General features: G+C 45.6%; 6 protein-coding genes across 6 annotated transcripts; 5 read left to right on the top strand and 1 right to left on the bottom strand.

The window, feature by feature from the left end:
* The first annotated feature begins 2,057 nt into the window (after positions 1-2,057).
* AGABI2DRAFT_196225 (hypothetical protein) lies at positions 2,058-3,030 on the top strand. The gene is made up of 7 exons (XM_006457534.1): positions 2,058-2,148; positions 2,205-2,305; positions 2,373-2,456; positions 2,507-2,611; positions 2,660-2,683; positions 2,739-2,834; positions 2,884-3,030. Exons 1-7 carry the CDS (start codon positions 2,079-2,081, stop codon positions 2,965-2,967), a joined length of 564 nt encoding a protein of 187 aa, XP_006457597.1. The 5' UTR covers positions 2,058-2,078; the 3' UTR covers positions 2,968-3,030.
* Positions 3,031-3,056: 26 nt separating this feature from the next.
* On the top strand, positions 3,057-4,864 carry AGABI2DRAFT_196224 (hypothetical protein). Its single transcript, XM_006457533.1, has 5 exons — positions 3,057-3,150; positions 3,218-3,277; positions 3,334-4,654; positions 4,720-4,728; positions 4,788-4,864. The coding sequence occupies exons 1-5, from the start codon at positions 3,109-3,111 to the stop codon at positions 4,841-4,843; spliced, it is 1,488 nt and encodes a 495-aa protein (XP_006457596.1). The 5' UTR covers positions 3,057-3,108; the 3' UTR covers positions 4,844-4,864.
* Positions 4,865-5,408: 544 nt separating this feature from the next.
* On the bottom strand, positions 5,409-7,773 carry AGABI2DRAFT_123448 (hypothetical protein; the record flags this gene model as incomplete). The annotated part of the gene is made up of 13 exons (XM_006457532.1): positions 5,409-5,567; positions 5,636-5,932; positions 5,983-6,162; positions 6,229-6,239; positions 6,309-6,326; positions 6,379-6,397; positions 6,464-6,525; positions 6,580-6,887; positions 6,947-6,961; positions 7,028-7,098; positions 7,151-7,232; positions 7,294-7,337; positions 7,411-7,773. 13 exons carry the CDS (start codon positions 7,771-7,773, stop codon positions 5,409-5,411), a joined length of 1,629 nt encoding a protein of 542 aa, XP_006457595.1.
* A 729-nt stretch (positions 7,774-8,502) lies between these two features.
* Positions 8,503-8,829, top strand: AGABI2DRAFT_196223 (hypothetical protein). The gene is made up of 2 exons (XM_006457531.1): positions 8,503-8,683; positions 8,745-8,829. The coding sequence occupies exon 1, from the start codon at positions 8,508-8,510 to the stop codon at positions 8,670-8,672; it is 165 nt and encodes a 54-aa protein (XP_006457594.1). The 5' UTR covers positions 8,503-8,507; the 3' UTR covers positions 8,673-8,683; positions 8,745-8,829.
* A 537-nt stretch (positions 8,830-9,366) lies between these two features.
* On the top strand, positions 9,367-10,688 carry AGABI2DRAFT_189068 (hypothetical protein; the record flags this gene model as incomplete). Its single annotated transcript, XM_006457530.1, has 3 exons — positions 9,367-9,887; positions 9,949-10,481; positions 10,549-10,688. Exons 1-3 carry the CDS (start codon positions 9,526-9,528, stop codon positions 10,686-10,688), a joined length of 1,035 nt encoding a protein of 344 aa, XP_006457593.1. The 5' UTR covers positions 9,367-9,525.
* Positions 10,689-15,418: 4,730 nt separating this feature from the next.
* On the top strand, positions 15,419-17,300 carry AGABI2DRAFT_230069 (hypothetical protein). The gene is made up of 4 exons (XM_006457529.1): positions 15,419-15,473; positions 15,524-15,555; positions 15,608-16,163; positions 16,223-17,300. The coding sequence occupies exons 1-4, from the start codon at positions 15,425-15,427 to the stop codon at positions 17,017-17,019; spliced, it is 1,434 nt and encodes a 477-aa protein (XP_006457592.1). The 5' UTR covers positions 15,419-15,424; the 3' UTR covers positions 17,020-17,300.
* Positions 17,301-20,930: the final 3,630 nt, after the last annotated feature.

Raw genomic sequence — 20,930 nt, 5'->3', positions numbered from 1 at the left:
ATCCATCATTTGTACTCACCGCCAAACTCCCAACTTTTCCGAACCCCCAACAGCTGGCTTCTGGTCTTTGTATCAGCAACTAGACACTCTCATCACAAGCCTACCGTCTCATCAAGTAGCTAAGCTTTTTCTATTCGAAACTAATCAGAACAAAAGAAATGATAGAAGCATTTTGTTTATGATGTCAACTCCTTAACTTGCTCGAAACTGTACCATTCTCGGCCGTTGGAGTTGTTGATGATTCGTGCGAGCGCACGGTCTCGGAAATAGAGTCTTCCGTGTTCTATTTCTACTCCTTGAAATCTTTTTTCTTACCGCTAATATCTACAATACTCCAAGGTTCGGTGATCGAGTTTCCGAGCATGGTATAGCATGAGCGTTCTCGGCCGTCATCCATCTCCTTATCGCATGCGGGCACATAATTTTTTTTAGTACACATGGCGTTCTAGCTTATATCAATGCACCGTTGGAGTCGGGAATCGTTTGCAAGTGTTTCATCCGAATTCGTTAAATACTCCAGTCGTTGCATTTCCATCCTTCATCTTCATACCCTTTGACAACACTAACTCAACTGAAGAATGGTTTCTTTTGTCAATCTTGCATTTGTTGGCCTTGCTTTGATTGCTGGCGTTCACGCTGATCACCAATGTACGTTCCGACTTGTCTTGACATGGTGGTTGATAATCCTAGATTAATCATTTCATTTCTAGTCACACTCAAGAACAATTGTGGTTCTAACATCCAACCTGTGATTGCCAATGTCAATTGCGGTTACTCTCCTCGCTGCGATACACCAGGTTCCGGAGGTGTGGTACGTGTCTTACGGTTCCAATAACGCGATATTTTTTCAATTGTGAAAAAGCCAAATCCTGCAATCTCATACAATGGTCCGCAACCCAGAAATTTGGGACCTGGCGCCAGCCAGACATTGAATATTAACCGTCAGGTAACATCTCAACTTCCTGATATCAGGACTAACAACTTACATTGCCAACTTTATACTAGTGGAATGGACGTATTTTTGCTCAGAACGGAGCTTGCGGGTCAAAGGGAGAGAGTTGTACTCAGACCGAGTTTAATCTCGATACTGGTAACAATTTTACTCCTCAAGTATGTTCAAATTGATTTGCAAAAAAAAAAAAAGAATGTTCTGACCAATTGTTACTAGGCATACGACATATCGAACATTCAGGTAGATTTTAATTCATTCGTTGATTGAAACTTTGACTGACTCTTTTGACTATACCAAGGGATTCACGCAGTCTACCGCTATTGGAGTGAATGGTTGTGAGACTGTGACTTGCAGGGATGTTGGTTGTCCCTGTCGTCAGGCGTATCCTCCCGGTGTGAGTATTCAATTTGATCACTATGAAACGTTTATGAGCTGATTCGCTGGCAGGACCTTTCTGGGTGTGGAAATGATTCTCCTGTGCGTGGTTGCTCGGCGGGTGACCACCACTTTACTGTCACATTTTGCCCATAGTAGCATTACGGTTCATTGGCTATGGACCTTTGCGGGGGTGTTTGTGTGGTCCAGAGACTTCGCTTACCCGAGGCTCCTTCCCATTGACACCACCACCAGGGCACCTCTGATAAGATAAACAAGTTGATAAGAATGTTAAATATTTCAGATCTGTGATTTTGTGAAATGAAAGTTATATAGACTTTATATCCCCGACGAATCCGTCATCTATAAGAGAAGTACTTGCAAGAGATCCGGTAACATATGAACCCGATATATTAATTATTATCGGTTTGTCCGAAAAAGAACCGGGACATTATCTGGTTCGTCTCACAGGTTCGTCTTCTTGCTACTTATCTCCAGTGGAAAGCTGTCCATTGTTCTCGGACTAACCGGCATCTGCCAGTCATTATTCTGATGGATGCACAAGGTGCGGCCTCTCACCTCCGTTAGATTATTTGTGAAGACGTGGGTTTTCTCTTTCTATTAATGTTGATTCTTCTAGCCGGGGTAGACGGGTTCATCTGTAGCACATTCTCTTGCTGGTTTAAAAGCCGTTTTTCTTCAGTTTCCATCGTTCGTCTTCACTTCCTGGAAGTTTGACGACATTCACAACATGGTTTTTTTTGTTACTGCTCTATTCGTTGGTCTTGCATTAATTGCCGGCGTGCATGCCGACCATAGCTGTAACGTCATTCTTGCTCATTTGTAGTCGATTGTGCTAAATTATTCGTTTTACTAGTCACATTCAGGAATAACTGCGGTTCGAACATTCGACCTATAATTGCCAATGTCAATTGCGGTTATTCTCCTCGCTGCGATACACCAGGTTCCGGGGGCGTGGTACGTATCTATATACTTTTTCAAATTAAGCAGGATTCGAATAAGCTCATTTGCTTTTTGCGAACAGCCAAACCCAGCTATTTCATACACGGGACCACAGCCCCAAGTTTTGGGACCAGGTGCCAGCCAGACATTGACTATCAATCGTCAGGTAATTAAATCTGCGGATGTTAAAGAACCTACTTGACATTGTGACCGCAGTGGAATGGACGTATTTTTGCTCAGAACGGAGCTTGCGGGCCAAAGGGAGAGAGTTGCACTTTAACCGAGTTTAATCTCGATACAGGTAACCAATTCACAGCACAGGTATGTGTATAAATCGAGCCTTGCACTCGGTTCTCTGACCCTTGCTAGGCGTACGATATATCGAACATTCAGGTATATACATATCGCTTCCTGTTGTGATTGATAGATAGGCTGACATTGAATGCAGGGTTTCACGCAGTCCATCGCTATTGCAGTGAACGGCTGTGATACCGTGACGTGCACGAATGTCAACTGCGGATGCACCCAGGCGTATCCTCCCGGGGTGAGTGTGTTATTCTGCGGCCTTAAAGACATACCAACGTTGCTTGCAGGATCTGTCTGGGTGTGGGGGAGATTTTCCGGTGCGGGGGTGCTCTGCAGGAGACCATGGGTGGGCTGTGACGTTCTGTCCGTAGATGTATATAGACCTGTTGATAGGTATTTGTGTGGTCCCACGGTGATTACCCGAGGTTCCTGTGAGCGTGTGCTGGTCTGTGTTCCTCCCCGTCGACGGGAGCCGATAGTCTGAACGTGCGCTATCAGTCGCTTCACTGGCGATGAGCAACACCGCCAAGCATGCCGACCCTCTCTCCATGCAGGTCAGCAGCCCTTGTGGCAACAAATAAAAGAAAAAGCGTCTTTAGTTTGCTCAGATCATCCGAATAGGACATCCATCGCCAGGAGGAAGAATACAAAAAGTCTGTTACAGTTATACTCTGGTACGAGGTAAGGCCGTTTCCCGTCTTCGTTCCATCCGCACATCATTGATGGACCTGGTCCAGGCAAATGCGTCGCCGATCAGAATCAACCAAACGATCCCTACTTTTCCTTACTTCAAGCTCTCCGAGATGACAAACATTGTAGCCGAGCTCCGTTTGACCCCCAGCACCTATCTCGAGATTTACAATCCCGAAACAGGCCAGTGGGACCAGCTCCGCATCACGTCCGTGCGCAAGGTCGAATCGCAACAGCGATTGCTTTATCGCATCCGTAAAAGCCTCCTGGAAGGTCTGAAAGACAGTGAATGTCTTCAAATTGACGAAGAACTCAAGATCCAACGTCGATTTCTCAAGTCCTTTCGGAGCTACTCAGACTGTTCAGCGTCAGCCACCTCAGCTGCAGCAAAATCCAGAGGGGAGTCGTCGTCGCACCGATGTATCTGCAAACGCGGCTCAATCGACATCGAATCAGACTCAGACTCACCAACAAGCCGCAAGGTCCGCATACCCAACAACTTCTACCTCACCCAGCAGTCCATCGTACGCCGCCGCGAGGACCACCACCACGCAGATGCCGATGACGACGAGAGAGGATATCTCTCAGCTGACAATGGAACAACAGCGCCAGCAGCGGCAACGTCACCAACAGCAGCAGCAACAGCAACGTCAACAACAACAACAATTTCAGGTTCCCTCTCCGCCGCAAGTGGCGCCCACGCCGCCGCAGCCCAATCCTTACCCACACCACCTTCATCATCATCATCAAATGTTTCAGCAGACGATTTCACCTACCCAGGAGCAATATACGATGTCACCTCAACTTCAGGCGCACCCGCAACATCCTCAACACAACCAGGCTGCCCATCATCATCAACAGCAGCAACAACAACAACAACAACATTATCAAACTCTCCCTCAAGCATCCCCATACCAATTTCCCCTTATCCCCCCCACCCACCACTCAAACGTTGGCCAAACGACTACACAGTCGCAGAGATCTCCGCCGGATTTAACGCAATGGATGCACTTGTGGCCCAATCCGCCAATGGATCAACAATGACCCATAAAGCCGCTTTTGAGCGCGTTTTTGGCAGTCGTTATGTTAAGAGTACCGTTTGTCGGCATCGTGGTGTTTGGAAACGGGCTCATGTGGGCGTTAAAACTCAATATGAAGCTATGGGACATGATGATAGAGCGTATTGGGGTGAATTTGTTAGACATGTTGAAGGGAGACCTTCGTCTTTGAGGAACAATTCTGGAAATTTGAATAATCCTACGCCAACCGCGAATGTGTCTCTGTCACATCAGGGTATTACCGAGGAGGATGAAGATCAGGGAGGGATCGATGAAGCGCAATGTATGAAGAGTTTGCAGAATAGTCAGGGTGAGTTGGTTATGCTCGTTATGGTTCACGTTCCTTTATCAGTTTCTCAACCCTACGATGAATAGCCATGCCGAGTAAGTAAGCCTTGTATCAATTTTTTTTCTCTTGCATCCTCGCTCATTTATCTCAATAGCTATGGATGCTTATGAATCTTCTCTGGCGTCTCTCGGAACTACCGCCCATTCTTGATGTCGAGTTGAGAGAAAAAAAACACTTCTGCTTTTTTCGGAACTGCTAAAGACAAAAAGAACATGGTTATGCCAAATTTAACTCATCTACGCTCGTTCTGGTTTGTTTTAACTTTTTTTTTTGCTTTTTTTTTCTGTAACAACAGCTAGTAAACATACGTCTACTATGGAAATGTGATACCTGAATGATACCTCTTTTTCGAATTTCGAATTTCGTTCTTTCAATTGCTTTGTTTCGCTAGTTCGGACTATTGCAATTTTTTTTTACATATATCCAACTGCGGTTTATAAAACACTCCTAACACTCCTTTTCTTATCTGTAACAACAGATTTGCTTTTGTTTTTTTGTTTTTGTTTTCTAGCCGATATACCATGTTGTTCATGTTGTTTTTATGCTATACGTTTTGTGGATGAGAAAGCGTCTAATGTTACGATCGTCAGATCAGTGGCAGAAGGATATGTTCGTGCTGAAAATTCATTCTAGTACATGGATCTTCTTCATCACCAGAAACTATCGTAAGCTACATGCTTTGATTCACTTGGCATTTGATTTCATGCGAATCCGATTATTCGCCTTCAATTCGCCTGACTTTGAGAGGTACTACAGCACCTTCGTAACCCCTCATTTTGGGTCTAGGCAATATCGAAGGATGTTTGTCAATTTGAGTATTCGGTCCGTCGAGTAATTCGAATAGATAATGACGGATGAGGACTGCTAAGGTAATCTAGACGGACGAATTGAGATATGTCAGAAAGAAAGAAAGGAAAAGAATATAGGCGTTTCAATGCTCACCTTGAATTCAGTCAGAGCAAATGTTTTTCCTAGACATGTTCTAGGTCCATCGGAAAAGGTGAGTATATGACGATGTCCTTGAATTTCTTTGGCTCTTAAATTACACAAGGCATCTTCTTCTAACCACCTTTCGGGTTTGAATTCTCTTGCGTCGGGTCCCCAGAATGTAGTGCTAGTGTTCATATAACCAATAGGTGAACTGATGATGGTTCCTTTGGTTATGGAGAGTTTGTCCGTGGGTAAACCTTGGGATGTGATTATTGGAGATGTGAAGGGAATGATATCGTCTTCCGTTGCCTGTCATGAAAATAAGATATATGGTTTTGGATAGATTAAGGTATACGTACTACACGTGTGGTCTCGCCAACCGGCGGATGAAGGCGAAGTACTTCATGTACTACGGCGTTGAGGTACGGAAGACCTGACGTTAATTGTTCCCAAGTGGGATCTGTACCACCCAATCCTGCAATCTCGATCCTTAATTTATCCTGTTTTTCAATTGCTCGGGATAATTCAATTAGAGCCCACTGCCCCCCGAAAAAAAAAGACATTTGAATGAGAAACTTGACAAAGTAGTTGTTCAAAAGTCTTACAGTTAAGCTGACTGTTCGCGCCGTGGTGGGTATACGTTAGAAATGCAGGGGTATATATATAGTTGGGATGTGAAACGCACTTGAGGTTGTGGCGTAACCTAGAAAATTTATTTAGACACTTTTGAATACGGTAGCTAGTTCGCCGCGTACCAGCAACTAAAAGCGTGTTCTGAAGCCGTAAATCAATTCCCTCGTACCTCACTTATTTTCATAATAATGATGACATACAACATACCATTTGAGCCAGAACTTCTTCTGATGACATTTCAAGTTTTGTGCCTGCATTCTCGGACCTTACTGAAAATGGCTAAATGTTTAATATCAGTCAAATGTGGAGAAATCAGAACACACCGAGAATTCCAATAATGGACTTGTCTGCTATGACACTGTCTTCCTTCTCATCGCTAACCCTTCTGCTTCTCTTGAGGAGTTCATCGGCGATTTTACCCATGGTTTCTCTTAATTGACGGAGCATACGGTTGCCCTTCGTGGGGAGATTCTGCAGTGTCGGGAATACGGGCCCAAGAAAGAAGATGAGGCGAGAGAAAAAGTCCGTATTGGCATCGTCGAATGAATCAAACACCTCCACTACGGAGGTATTTTTGTTTTCCAATGCTTTGAAGTCATGACCGAATCCACCGATACCAATGGAATCCAACCTGAATCCAGTCCGATTGAGATTTCTGTCTTGTCAGTCCAGCAGATTTGTATGACTTACGAGACGTGATTCATCCTTTTGGTGAAGGGTAAGCACGGTGAAACATTGTTACGACGTTCAAGTAGAAATTGTCATACGAACCATTTCTGAACATCAATAACGGCGTACTCTGCTTTTGCATTATCGATTGTAGTATCCCACGACGTCTTCATCTGATCGTTGACATGTCACCCATGAAAAGCACCCGCATTATGACACCCTTACTTTATACACGGCATCATAGAAAACGGTTGACAATCGTCTTATTGCGGCATTACTAAAGGCAGGCATGAGAGTTTTACGCTGCCTATAGTCATTTTAATGAACCCATCAACAACTTCCCGGGACAAAGATCATGATATTCGCACCTCTTGTGACTATCCGCCTCGGCCCAAAGTACTCCCCGACCAAACTGTCAGAACCAAGGCCGATCACTCTTCTCGGACTTGCGCGATAGAAGAACCAAGTTGTAGATCGAAACTCACCAAATTTTCTATAAAAACATGAGCTAATTTTGTCTGAACATAACCGTTTGTTTCGCGGGAGTAGAAATGTGCATTAGCCTTTGGATCGCAGATAACAATTCGTTTAGATCCAAAGGGCCCAGTAACTTGATAGGCTGGACCGTATTTTTTTGCCCATTTTTCGTAGACGAGTTCGGGATCGTTTTGTTCTTGAATGTGGCGATAATGTCCGAAAATAAAACTTGGGCTCCTCGGACCTCTAAGTGGGGTGTTGATCTTGGAGCCTTTGAAGATTGCCAGCGTTATTAAGAGAGAAACGGCGGAGAGGGAAATAAGATCGAAAACTGTCGGTGCCATGATACGTTGAAGGATGGAAGAGAACATTGGGAGGGGCGAGAAAGCATCGTCGCAAGGCCTTGGTTGGTCCGTTTTGTAATAGTAAGGTCCTGCGCTTGGGTGGGACTAGTTCTTGACGCGATATGTAAGTCTCCAACGCCTGTATGCCTCTAGAAGCCAGATATGTTATAGCAATGGTTGTGCATATTGGATGAAATGAAGACAAGTTCGTTGATCGTGGCGGCCATTGTGGCGTCAGAATGTTTCAATACCAAATTTGGTTATACCGTAGTGTTCCATTCTCAGTGCATCCGAGTAGAAAATCCGAGTACGTATTTGCCATCGATGGCTTCCCTCCATTATCAATCGAGAACCCCGTTCTCGGATATATAGCCTGGTCAATCACTTTCAAGCAAAAGTTGAAAATCTTCGGGTAATTTACTGATGAATAAATCGGACTTCCGGCCGCGTAAGTGAATTTGATCTAAGTTATTCGGCCTTGGGACGCGAAAGATCATCTTGGCATCTCATGTAACAGTCGATCGTATCATTTTTCTCGTATAACTAGTGTAACTCATGACGTTGGTCTCTCGGAGAAAAAGTGGAGTCTGTCGGTTCATATATTCGCAACCTGTTCGCAACCGCCAATCATCACGCCACTCGGCTTTCGACTTGTTCATTTTGGACTTATCAATGCCTCGGCGACAAAGGGAATTATAAAAAGAAATCAAGTTCTAAAATGCCTTGCAGCTGGTCGTCCCGGGTCATAGTACTCACCACTCATGGTCGAGTTCAAACTTGACAGCAGCTACTCGGTCATTCGGTCTGGTGGCGCTGCGCTAATGCTGCCGTCCGTACCAATCGACTGCCTCTGCCCTGATAACTATATGTCACGACACGTCATGTACACGAGATCTTCCTCTCCTGACAATCTCCTGCGCGTCTAGGTAAGTACAATGTGCGTATGAATTCAAGGGTCACATGTGTCCTCGGAATCTACTTAACCTAATCTCACTCAGGGAAATTTGAATACCAAGATGATTGTCAATCGTAGTCAAGTGACTAGGCTCCCTCGGCCAAACCCACATTTCCCTCCGCTTTACTCATTACGTTGCGTTCTGGGTATTTATCAAAAAAGGTCACAGTAATGGCGAGATTAATCGCGTAATTGCAATGGGCTGTGTCAATCAATTATCAACGTGTATTATATTCAAAGTAGTTAGCTCACACAATCCGAGTCGGAAACTTTAATGATTACTGGATATGACTATTTTATGAAGAGCCGATAGAGAGAAATCGTATAGCCAGCATTCTGGCAGGGCGAAGTTTACATACTAATCAGAAAAATAACAACTGGGTGCTGAGAAGAGAACGAAGGATCAAAAGGGGTATGTGGCGTAACTGTTAAACTCAGCGCAGACAACAATCTCTTTGCGCCACCGACACTGGAATTAGAAAGACGAAGGAGGGTAGATGGCTCGTACGCACGGCCGTCAAAATCAATGCACCGGCGGATATGGCACTGCAGGAAAGTGACATCAGGGTCACGTCATCGCCAAGTCCGGGCCATGACATAATGAGCAAATTCATCATTTGGCTCACCGCACTCGAACGCGATCTAGTTAAACTGACTGTCGGCATCCTATAGGCACGCTTCTTTGAACGTCAACGAATTTCTCTCGAAGACACCGCTGATACACCTACCACAGGTAATAGCCTTCGGGGTCTTGACCAATATTTTCCTCCAATATCATCAAAATCACTAGAGATCGGATTAGATCTAACGACACATAATCGAAAATGTCCAAACCTCGCGCGCGGCCGTTAATCCGAGCGTTTCTGATCGATATATCGGGAAATCTGCATGTCGGGTCGAAGCCAACGCCAGGTGCTGTCGAGGCATTCCACCGCCTTCGCGCATCCGGTATTCCTTTTCGTCTTTGCAGTAACACTAGTAAAGAATCAACGGCTTCAGTTGTTCAGCGATTAAACAAACTAGGTTTCAACGTGAAACCATCTCCAAACACTAGGCCGTTCACTGACTCAGCACCTGACCTACCCGTTGGTGAGCAACACCCCGTCCGGCGGCTTCACGAAAGGCAGGAGGTGTGGACAAGTATCGGCGCCGTGGCTCAATACATGCAGAATCAATGTCTCAAAAGGTGGGTTCCTTTCACATCGAGCCCCATATTGAGAGGATGACCAACTCATGATGGTTACAAGGCCATATCTTCTTCTCTCACCATCCGCAAAAGAAGAGGTGTTCCCTGTCCTAGGTGGAGTCAGTGATGAAAGCTGTGACTCACCTTATGATTCTGTCGTTGTGGGACTCGTTCCTGAATTATTGGATTATTCCCATATGAACACCGCCTTCAGGGTATTGATAGGTGAACAGAATGTAGAGTCGAATGTTTCTGATGGACTCCAGAAAAGCAACAATAGTTCTAGGAAGGCTCCATACCGTTCACCACCATTAATTGCTACACACAAGGCCAAGTATATTCAAACTGAAAATCCTGTCGGTTTATCATTGGGACCCGGTCCATTCGTTACGGCGCTCGAGACGGCTGCAAATGTTAAAGCCCATGTTATCGGAAAACCGACAAAACTATTTTTCGAGACTGTGATAGACGACTTTTATAGAACAGGAGAGCTGGACAAAATTGGACGCAATGGAAGGATTGTCATCATTGGAGACGACGTGGAAACCGACCTGGGTGATGGCGCTGTTGAATTGGGTCTCTGGAGGATTCTCGGTAAGTTGCGCGCGTCCTGGGTCTCAGATCTACTCTACTGAAAAGCGTTGACCGGATAATTGTTAAGTTAAGACCGGAAAATACCGAGCCGGCGACGAAGCGCGTCCAGGAATAGTGCCGCCTGACGAGGTGTTCAGCTCGTTTGCTGAGTGTGTGGAGAGGGTTCTGACTGAATACGCCTGTGCAAACCGAGACAATCTCGACTAGAGGTGAGAGGATTGAGGGACCTTAGTAACCAAACTCGGGTTTCACCACCATCTATAGTACCAACAGAGCGACTTTAATTCTCGCTAGTCACCGCAGGAAAATCAGAAGTTTCTCCTTCGTTACACGGGAACACCATATGTCTAATAAACTTTCTCCCCACCTCGCCCGACAACCCAGGCAGACCACACCTACACATACATTTTTATTTCAGTGTCTCACGATTCTCATTTATAGCCTAGGATCCATGTGATTCAAAAGGGTTTCACGCCAGCTTTTCTAGATGCTGTGAAACAGCCTTTGTTGTTTTTTGATGAGGTTTCTCAGGGTTTGTGCTTTCTACGATATAATTACTTTTTTAGGTCTTACCGTCGGGCACCACGGTAAGTCCAAATTTAGGCACGCGGATGCTGTCCAGATCTGGACCTGAATTTGTCCGCACATCCGAGAAGACAGGGATTAACATATCCACGTTTATCTGCGTTACATCATCAATTGAATTACGTTTTCCAGACCTGGGAAATTCCTCCTTTTGTCGAATCACCTGCCGATAAGGGGCTCGGGAGCAATTAGACTCTGATTAGAAACGGGGCGATAACTACTAGCTACATATAAGAGATGTAGAATTACACCAGTGCGTATCGGAATCAAGTCCCATTTCTTTACGTTGTGAACCTTACGGCTGCTGATCACAATCGGTTACATGATAATTAATCATCGGCTGATGAAGTCGAACTATGTTGATCACTTGATATTGTAGCACCACATCATCATCATAATTATCATTATGTTCGCGAATCATCGGAAAGTTGGGCTGATCTTGATGAATTATTCAAGTATTTGGGCGCTGGGTAAGAAGCTGAGTCGCCAAAATAGAGAACTGATTCAACTCGAAAAGGAAAGGATATTCCCAAAGCTCCATTATCATCAATCCCCACATCAGGATTACTCGCCGAAGAGAAGGACTAATTCTTTTGACTGACCCAGCTGTGTGTCCGAGTACCATGGCTGAGGGTTTCTACATATAATAATACTGTCTACAAGGTTTGCCGCGGGGGTTCATAAAGAGGATATCAAAGTAGGGTATGGCTGAATTTAGAGCATTGGACGTATGGACAGAAGACTTCTACCGGTAAACAGATAGAAGAGCGATGGGCAACGCTTGACTGAAGAGGCAACGCGTCAAGGCCTTCTACTTCGCACTAACGTCTTTTCCGATGACCTCGCAAATTTGGTTCAAAATATGGCTAGAATGCGCATAAAACTTTCCTTAACTTTGGCAAAGCCGCACCGGTTCGGGCCGGTTCCAACTTCATAAAATCATGTTTTTAGCAACGGGCATCTTTAGGCCGAGTTTGTGGCGATCATTCGCGTGGATTAAACATTTCTCACAGATGAGCCTTTCTGTTAAATCCCACATCACGGACAATATGACATAGGAATGATCCTATATGGATGATCATATGTTTGACGATGAGCGATAATCCCATTCAAATATGTTTAGTACCTGTATCTTTTTCTCATCCCTATGCAAAAGAAACGTCAGACATGGTTCTTTAGCCTGCCGATGATCAAGGGGTTCTGAAATCTGTCACAAATGACCCACAAATAGATCCCGATAGATACTAGAGGCCGAGAAACCCATATCAGTCTGTCTTACCTTTGCTTGAGGAGATATACTCGTGTATCGCGGACACCCTTAGTACCCCCAGGTATCGACCCTGCGGTTCCCATCTGTAAGCGAAGACGAAACCATCGCTTATTTAGGCTATTGGTGAATCTTTCAACTTGTGCTATAATCTCGTATCAAATCATAACATAGCCTGTAATCATTCCCTAGTTCGACTTTCAGGTGTTTAGGCTGTGGTATTGGCGACCGCGTGTCACTATGTTGCAAGTTTTGAGTTCAGTGGCCGGGTCCTGTTTGCTTTTTTCAAGTGTCACTTCTCCGATTTGTCCCCACCGAAATTCCGATAGAACTCGAAACCTCAAACCATGTGATGCATAACTGCTGCTTCTCTTTCGTGCATCATGGATAACCCGATGGTTGTCTGGTAAGTAATTACCTTGTGTCTTGAAAACCTCAGTACGCATACGAACCAGTACTGATTTTGTGACTTCCCTCGACAGTAGGAAACCCTGTAAAAAAAAAAGGGAACCAAACGTCCCTCTTTATTCCTTCGAGCGCATCTATCATCGATTCATCAATTATGCTCAACTTACTGCGCGATAGTTCCGGTGAACAATATAGTTACCGTGGCAGTTCTAGGAAGCCTCTTGGTGGAAAAGTAAAGATGGAAGAGAATAATAGAACTTTGTACGATCATCACTTCCCGATTTCTTAATTTGGTATTTGGGGTGACTGTGAAATGATTGATGAATCACTAAGACCAGGTTGTTAGTTTGTAAGAACCGATCATCGTTCCATAACAGACACACCCACCAGTCGGTGGTCAGTAACGCCCGTTCGGGTCGGTTAGACTTGAGGTAGAACCATTCTCTGTTCCCACGAATTTTTTCATTCATATTTGTGATTTCATCGTGATTCGTAAAAACTTTATTTAAGCATCAAGATGATTTAAGCACGATTTAGAAAAACGGACCAATTGTGTAAATTGGCCGCTAGATGTCTCCGACGTTGAAATACCGGTAATACCTAGTTAGATAATAATTGCAGCGGGAAGGTGCTGGAAGGTGCTGGAAAGACGATTTTCGGGTTTCGGATACACCGGCGAAGCCACGCGATTGTGTGTGAATACAGCGTGCTGAGAAGAGCAAATGAATAGAGAAGGAGTAATGAACATTCAAGTCCTGAACCAGTGGCAAAGGATCGAGGATGGCTGCCTAGATTGTTTTTTGAACATGTGCAACCCTGCCGTTAGGCTGTCATCCAATATCAATGCTTATTGGATTGCCGAGGAGGTCGGGAAGCACCAAATGAACCGGTAGTCTCTATAGCCCACTGTGAACGCAGCGGAGAAGCAAGAATTGAGTTTCGTTGCGCAGTAGAGTTTGAGGGTCAGGTTGGATGCCGGGAAAGAAGGTTGACTCAATTAAGATTGGTGTTGTACCGGATTGGAATTTGAGGTCCTACCTTATGGATAACTTATCTCGTTACTTTAACATTCTATAGCAATTTACAAGGAGGCGTGGCCGTTGGGCGTGAGTGACACTTGTAAATAAACTACAGCGACTCACTTGTATAGTCCCGGTACGGTAATAACGTCACTGACTGTCACTGATCACCGGAGGTTGTGGAGCCATGAAATGAAAACGGCGTGGACATAGCCGCTAGTCCGCTCCAGTGTCCATTCCCTCGCGATTATTAGCCACATGCCTACAGGGCCTTTCGCTGGATTTGAAATGCATAATGACCATTGATGATCAGATCTGCCGATAAATCCCATACCAACAAATTCAGGTGAGCGATAGTTTGAGTGAGTGACGATGGGTAGGATGGAATTCAGAAAGAGGCATAAATCTTGAGCATAATGAGATTTGACTGGCGTATTTCCTTCGCATGTTCTGAACCGGAGTTAATGCGACACGCCTTGGGAATTATGGGCCGAAGCAGGGGGAGAGGGAGACAAGGGGGGGCAAGCGGCTTAGTTCTTATCCGCGCTGTCCAAGGACGCTGCGTTCGGGAACTTGAATGAAGGGCAAAATTATCTGAGCGAGCGAGACGGAGGCCAGTTTGGAGGATGGATAGCCATGATGGGGTACTGGGGATGGGCGATCCTCCAGCGCAGTACGTATGAGTGCAGTGATTCGCCAGCGTGTAGACTGGGTGGTGTTCCGCGGCCCTGGAAGAGAGACTTGTAAATCATCCTGATCTGCTGCTTTGAACGCCGAAGCAACGTGCTGGCACCCAGATCGGCACGGGACCCCGGATTCCTCCCATAAGGGGTTCAATAACGGACAAATTGTGGCCGTGAAAAACATTTCATCCGAAACAACGAGCAACACGGAAATCTGTTGTAAAAAGAGTGTGGGAATATCTCGCAAATATCCTGGCAAAAAAGTGAACACCAGCAGAATCGGGATCTAATCCTGAAGGACTATTCCGGGGTCCTAACGACACTGAGTCATTAGTGCGGGGAATACTCTGAATGCCGGGGAATCGACGCGGAAAACGCCAAGGTGTTGGCTGGCGTTGGCATCGGCTCGCCTTCCTATCTCGGAAAAGCCACCCCCTTCTCCGCCGTCCGTGCCGAGAAGCCCACAAAAAGCCCACCACTTGCGTGCGATGCGATCGACGCCAATGTCACGCCAATGTGACCGGCATCTAGATCTCGATTGCTGAAACGACGATCCGTGGCATGTGTCTTTCCGCTACATTTCACTGCGGGTGCCCATGCAAGTGCTCGTGTACGAGAGCTGGAGGATCAAAGAGGTATATGAAACGCTGATGCAGGTTGGGTGCACATGGCTTCGCCACTGTGTATGAGAGCCAGGGGCAAGACGCAAATCCTGTTGGCATCGTAGACAATGACTATATCGGGACATGTCGTCACACGTTCTGGGCGTTACATTGGGTAACTCATTTAAAGGATCAGGTTGCAGGCGATTTTGTTCGTGTAAGGGAGTCCATATCCGTCCACAACAATCAGTCACCGGGCGTCCTTGGATTCACTACAAATCTCACTTTTTTTTTAGCCATATCGGTTTCTTATTAGATCGCCTCCTCCCCTTATAACCCTCCATCTCACCCTTCCCATCTCCGCCCCTTACTCCTCCCAATGTCTCCCCAATCCGTTTCCCTCCCCAGCATCCATGAATTATTTCCAGGTATGTCCTCCTTGGCCGTCGCCATACTTGACTGACCTCACCAATTACAGAACATCTTATGAACTCTCCTCCCTCGCCTAGAGTAAGTTACGGGTTGAAGCTCGTGTTGTTCAATCAACTCACGTCCCTTGCAGACGTCTACTCCCCCATCGCATGCACGTTTTGACAGAGTTCGAAGTAGTTGCAATCCACCCCTACGAGTTCCACTTCAAGGCCAACTCTCCTCTGGGCCTTCTCACCTAGGCGGTCAACGCCGAGCAGAGGAATACTCTAGCCATTCTCAACGTCCTGCATTGCCACGGGCTCCACACACCGCTTCAGAATCAGCTGATGCTATGCCCCCTCGTCTTTCACACTCCGTGTCGATGGGTGAAGACAATTATCAGCGCAGCCATCCAGCGCTTCCAGCAGTGCCAGTGAATCACTCGGCACGGGGGCAGGCAGGTCCAGACCGTCGTACTTACCTCGACTCTCAACTCTCCTCGGATCGGCCAGATCTTTGGTCTGACTGTCACTCAGGGCCATCTCCACATGGTCTCAACGATTCTGAGTGTCTCACCGACGACGAAACCCCTACAGCAGGCGCACCTTCCGGTGTCCCGCGAAAGCACGTTTGTCCCATATGCCGCAAGGCTTTTAACCGTCCGAGTTCCCTCAAGATCCACTATAACACTCATACCGGTGCAACTCGTAGGTTTCCTATCTCGACGTTGGTAACGCAGACTGCTTAACTATTATTCATGTTTCAGCCTTCCGTTGCCCTTGGCCTAGATGCGGTCGTGAGTTTAATGTAAATTCAAACATGAGGAGGCATCTCCGCAACCACACTATAACCTCCGGCCAGGAGGTTCCCGACGATGGTATACGTCGCCGGCGTCGACGATCCAGCGCAAACTCCTTGCAGAGTGCCGTAACAACAATGCAACAGTCGGCAAGCGCCCCCCATCACAGTTCGTCCCGTCACCAACTTCCGCCTCCGCAACACATCGTTCCATCTCTCTCTGAAGCGTCGCATCATTACATGCGATACAGAGTCTATGACTATCCTAAAGATTATCAAGGAGGTATGGATCCGGATGAAATGGATGAATATCATCATGCATCTGAAGATTCTCACCGCCACATGCGGATGCATATGCCCATTACGAGAGGTCCTCAGACGTCAGCAGTAGAACCTCGTGGTAACATTCCTAGGCACAATGCAGTGTCAATTTCTCAGGAGGATTACCATTCTCACTCTCGCTCTCATTCTGGTTCTTCCGCCAACATTCCCATGCGTGCGCTGACCCCTGGATCAAGCTTCCACTCCTCTTCGCCATCCCCCTCGCCATCACCATCTGTGTCTCCGACTTCTTCATCTACTTCTCCTCCACCTTCCACGTACGCTTCCCCTTCTCAGTCACCAGCGCTGCAACCGCGGCAACACAATCAAATCCAATACAGTCCTTCCATGCCCTATCTCAGAGGGACCCGAGATTCTCACGTTTCTACTGCCTTACGGCCGGTATTCAATACTAGCGGCCATTATACCGCACCTCGACGATAAATTTCATCCGCGTTTAAATTTTATTTTAGCCTTTTTGTGCTACTTGTAGGATCCCCAATTTGTTATCCTTGGTTACTTGTTTCTTGTGTTTCGAGAGACCCCCGTAAACGTTGTTGTTTCGATTATGGGAATTCGATGTCCGTAGCTGTTTTATTCGGTTGTGCGACCTGTTGTGTAATTGAGCTCATGACCGCTCACAAATGCATATTTATATCAAAACAAGGTCCTGATTACAATGTAATGTTTCATTTTCAAGTGAATTTGATTCCCCATGTGAGTCGTCATGATCATCGACGTAGTGCTTGATGCAGGCTTGCACGCAGCTCTTATGATGAGTTATCGATCCACCGCACCGTGGTAACTCAAAAGTCCAACTCCACTCCGACGGCCAAGGTTCCATCCAGTCTGAGTCATAGCGTATGTATGTAACTCAGTTTTTTTGTAAGCTTTAACGGGTAAATTTGTCAAATAACCTCTACGAATCAGAAACCGGCGAATACGTTTCTGGCACAGGGAGCGAGACTTAAAGGTAAAATCTTTACTTACAATTAAGCACATGGAAACCTAGAACCAAAGGTTTCATTTACCTTCAATCATCACGCATGCAGTGTGGGTGTTCTGAGGCTGTGAGAATCCGGGTTTTCAGGATTTACTCCGTCTATTCCGCTCAGCCCACCGCAGTACACAGTAATGCCAAGTCTCTTTTTAATATGAGTGAGATGTACGGTGATAGACACACATCATTCGTTCCCTAACTTCTTTTCATTTCCATATCTCTGTTTCGATATGGTGTGGGAGTGGTTATTAGGATAGAGATCAAACCAGGTTACTGGTAAGTATTTGGAGTTTCCGAATTGTGGCACTGTCCCTATGATTAATGATCATCTCATGTTCGTTTAAACCTGTACCTTTTGACATTCTTGGGAAAAGTACGCAAACTAAGTGCCTCTGCGTTTATCTATCTCTATTCTTTTGTTAAGGGAAGACACTCGCTGTATTTCACATGAAAAATGAGAACACAAAGGGGTGCGGCGGAGGCGGCAGCCATGGTAATCTGGATGACAATGTGTGGGCCGCGTGTGTTTTGATGGCGTATGAGTTCGGAGCTCAAATCCATGATTCCCAAATTTGGAAGTTGCCGATGGGCCGCGTCATTGTCAATCAGGGGGAAGGTCATGAGCGGCGAGCGCTGTTCGTTGACTCCGTGCCTCATGATGGTACAGAATGAATCGCACGCAACGGGTATGGAGAACTATTGGATATCAGTGAAAGGCCCCTGTTGGAATGGGAAATTTTACCTTTTTGTTTTGATCAGACACTGGCTAAAAACTATATCAGAGCTGAAACGCTCAAAAGGTCCAACCTATCATGCCATAATCTCTCTATAAGTATACGCATGGTCAACGAAAAACAAATGATTTTTTTACTTGTTCGCGTTACTATGCAAATTTTGCTTCCATCTATCACTTCAAGATCTGGTTGACGGGTAGAAGGCCCGTGAGAGCGACTCAGAACGCCGAGAAAATCGCATGTACGGGGGCATATCAAAAACCAAACTATGTCAAAATATCGCTACAAAACATGTTTAAAAAAAGATAAGATCGGACGAAACCGAGGAAGCAACTCTCTTGGGCTGCTTGAATCAATATTCCGTGACGACTTACTTCAGTCTCATTTAAACGCTCTAGCCGAACAGGCATGGCCTATATTAGTGATCATGATACAGTTGCGTTATCTGTTACCAGTTAGTGATTTCGAATGATTTTCCTCAGTCAGATAAGTGTATGAGATTTTGATTGATACTGTAGTACAGTATCAATCAAACTTGTAGCATATACTGGCGCTGTGTTGAAGGCTGCGTTGACAGCGCATTTCTCAGTGGAGAAGTCATCATACCCGTATGCATGAACTAAGTAAAAGTGTTGTAGTCGGAGGCGAAGTAGTGTACTCCACACACTTCATCTGAAGCGAAGGGGATCATTGGTCTGATCCCTAGGTGAAGGAAGTCGCTCCGATGCAAATAATTCGATTTTTCAGCAAATAACACGCTGTGCCTCGAGAAAGAATTTGGTCAACTTCATGAGACGAAATATTGGCAATCCTGGATCGCTAATTCGTTATTAGGCGTTACTGCACAGGAGGTGGGGGTGTGTCACTCAAAAGTGGAATCTGTGGATCTCATGCCGGGATTTCATCTGTATTCCCTATCGCATTCGGGACTATCTGCAACGACACTTTGTACTCAAGTCAGCCATATGCCCAAAAATCTTTCCGACTGAAACTTTACTAGGTATTATACAACTCTTACTGCTATGAAAGACCGTCTCAGTGAGCCCAGAATAACGCACGCTATTAATTACCATGCTGAGCAAGGTAGAATTTAACCTAGCGCTGGGATATATCCAACAATCTCTTAAAGCCGCGTCATTTTCATGCAAGCGAGGCTGGCTTCGTCCGTTCGTCAGTACCCACATGTGGAAGGGTGTGACCAAAAGGGGTTGGCGAACGGGTGTAACGGGTTCCTCGGTAAGATAATTTTATATCGGAACACACGATGTAACACGCTTGTCGGCATTTGCCCTGCGCAAATACAAAGTCATGAGAAATAATCCTCTCAAAAGTCTTTTTCATAATGGGTGATCTGAAGACCCATCATGCAACATGAGTTAAAGATTACCCTTAACCCGAGTGTAGCCCCATCGGAGGCTCGTGAACGACGCAACTGTAGAGAGTGCTGTGAGGTGGGAATGTCTTTCTAGCTTCATCGGTTCCGGTCTCAGCAATGAATCATGAACTGGTTAATGTTCTCAGTATCAGGGCCAATTTAAATAAAACGAAAATCAGGGAAAAGGAATCAATCAACTCTATGTGATCGGCGGCACTCACACGGCCTGCACACGGTTAAAATAAATTGTCAGAAAGATATGAATATCTGATGGCCCTGATACGCGAAGCATTCAAACCAACAGGTATGATAACGATATATAACTATAACCTTACCTCCAATCTACCTCCGATTAGCCACAATCACAGGTGATCACCGTGCCACCATTACGGCAAGTAGTAAAGCATGTTTTGTGGGAGATGCCACTTGTACCTGCATGCTTCTTGGGGATGGTAGATAGCTACCGCATGTCACCTGGTGGTGTTCTGATGAGGTTGTAGGTCACCTATTACTTCAATTCATGAGTCACCAAGGACAACAGCTGACCTTGAAACAGTGAAATCACGACCCCTTCCCCCATACGTCGATTTTGAGTACTATGTAGATTACAATTTTACGTTGATTCAAGCAAGAAACGGGATTCCGACTTTGAGGTTTCAGGCTAAAAACATGTCGTGGGATTTCTTTAGTCTTTTCTTGGCTCACGCCATTTCACAGAGTCTTTCCCACGATTCAACCCACCTGATTTTCCAAATTGTCTCGGCGAGCGAACTCATGAATCAGTGCTTGTGCAAAATGATGTTACGCAGACGACATATTCTTCACTTCACGTATAGTCTCTCTCTAAGTCCACTTCAGGGTACGTTTAAGGGTATAGCGGTGGAGTTCTTGAGAAGACGAACGATTGGCACAACATCTTTATACTTATAATTGTGTTTGGGGCTTAATCTGAGCCAATACCAAGGCCAGCTGCATCCTCTACAAGGTCTACAATAACAACAGCTCTGAACCGGTGTGAATTTTGGCACTAATGAGTGGAATTTGGTGATTGCCATCTAGAATGTCTATGATTCGCGTCCCCGGGCGGCCTGTATAAATGTTAATGTTAGCGTACTCGGAAAACTATTACTACACGATGTGGCTTTATCGGTTGAATAATGAGGGGGGCTCGGGCAAGAAAAATTTCTGGTCCCAGTGAATTTGCGGGGCACCAACGAAGTTAGTTCGTGCTCGGAAACTAGTCCTT

The sequence above is a fragment of the Agaricus bisporus genome, assembly GCF_000300575.1.
Source record: "Agaricus bisporus var. bisporus H97 unplaced genomic scaffold AGABI2scaffold_18, whole genome shotgun sequence".
Classification (NCBI taxonomy): domain Eukaryota; kingdom Fungi; phylum Basidiomycota; class Agaricomycetes; order Agaricales; family Agaricaceae; genus Agaricus; species Agaricus bisporus.
The sequence above is the reverse complement of the archived record's forward strand: the minus strand, read 5'-3'. Positions and strand labels throughout refer to the sequence as shown.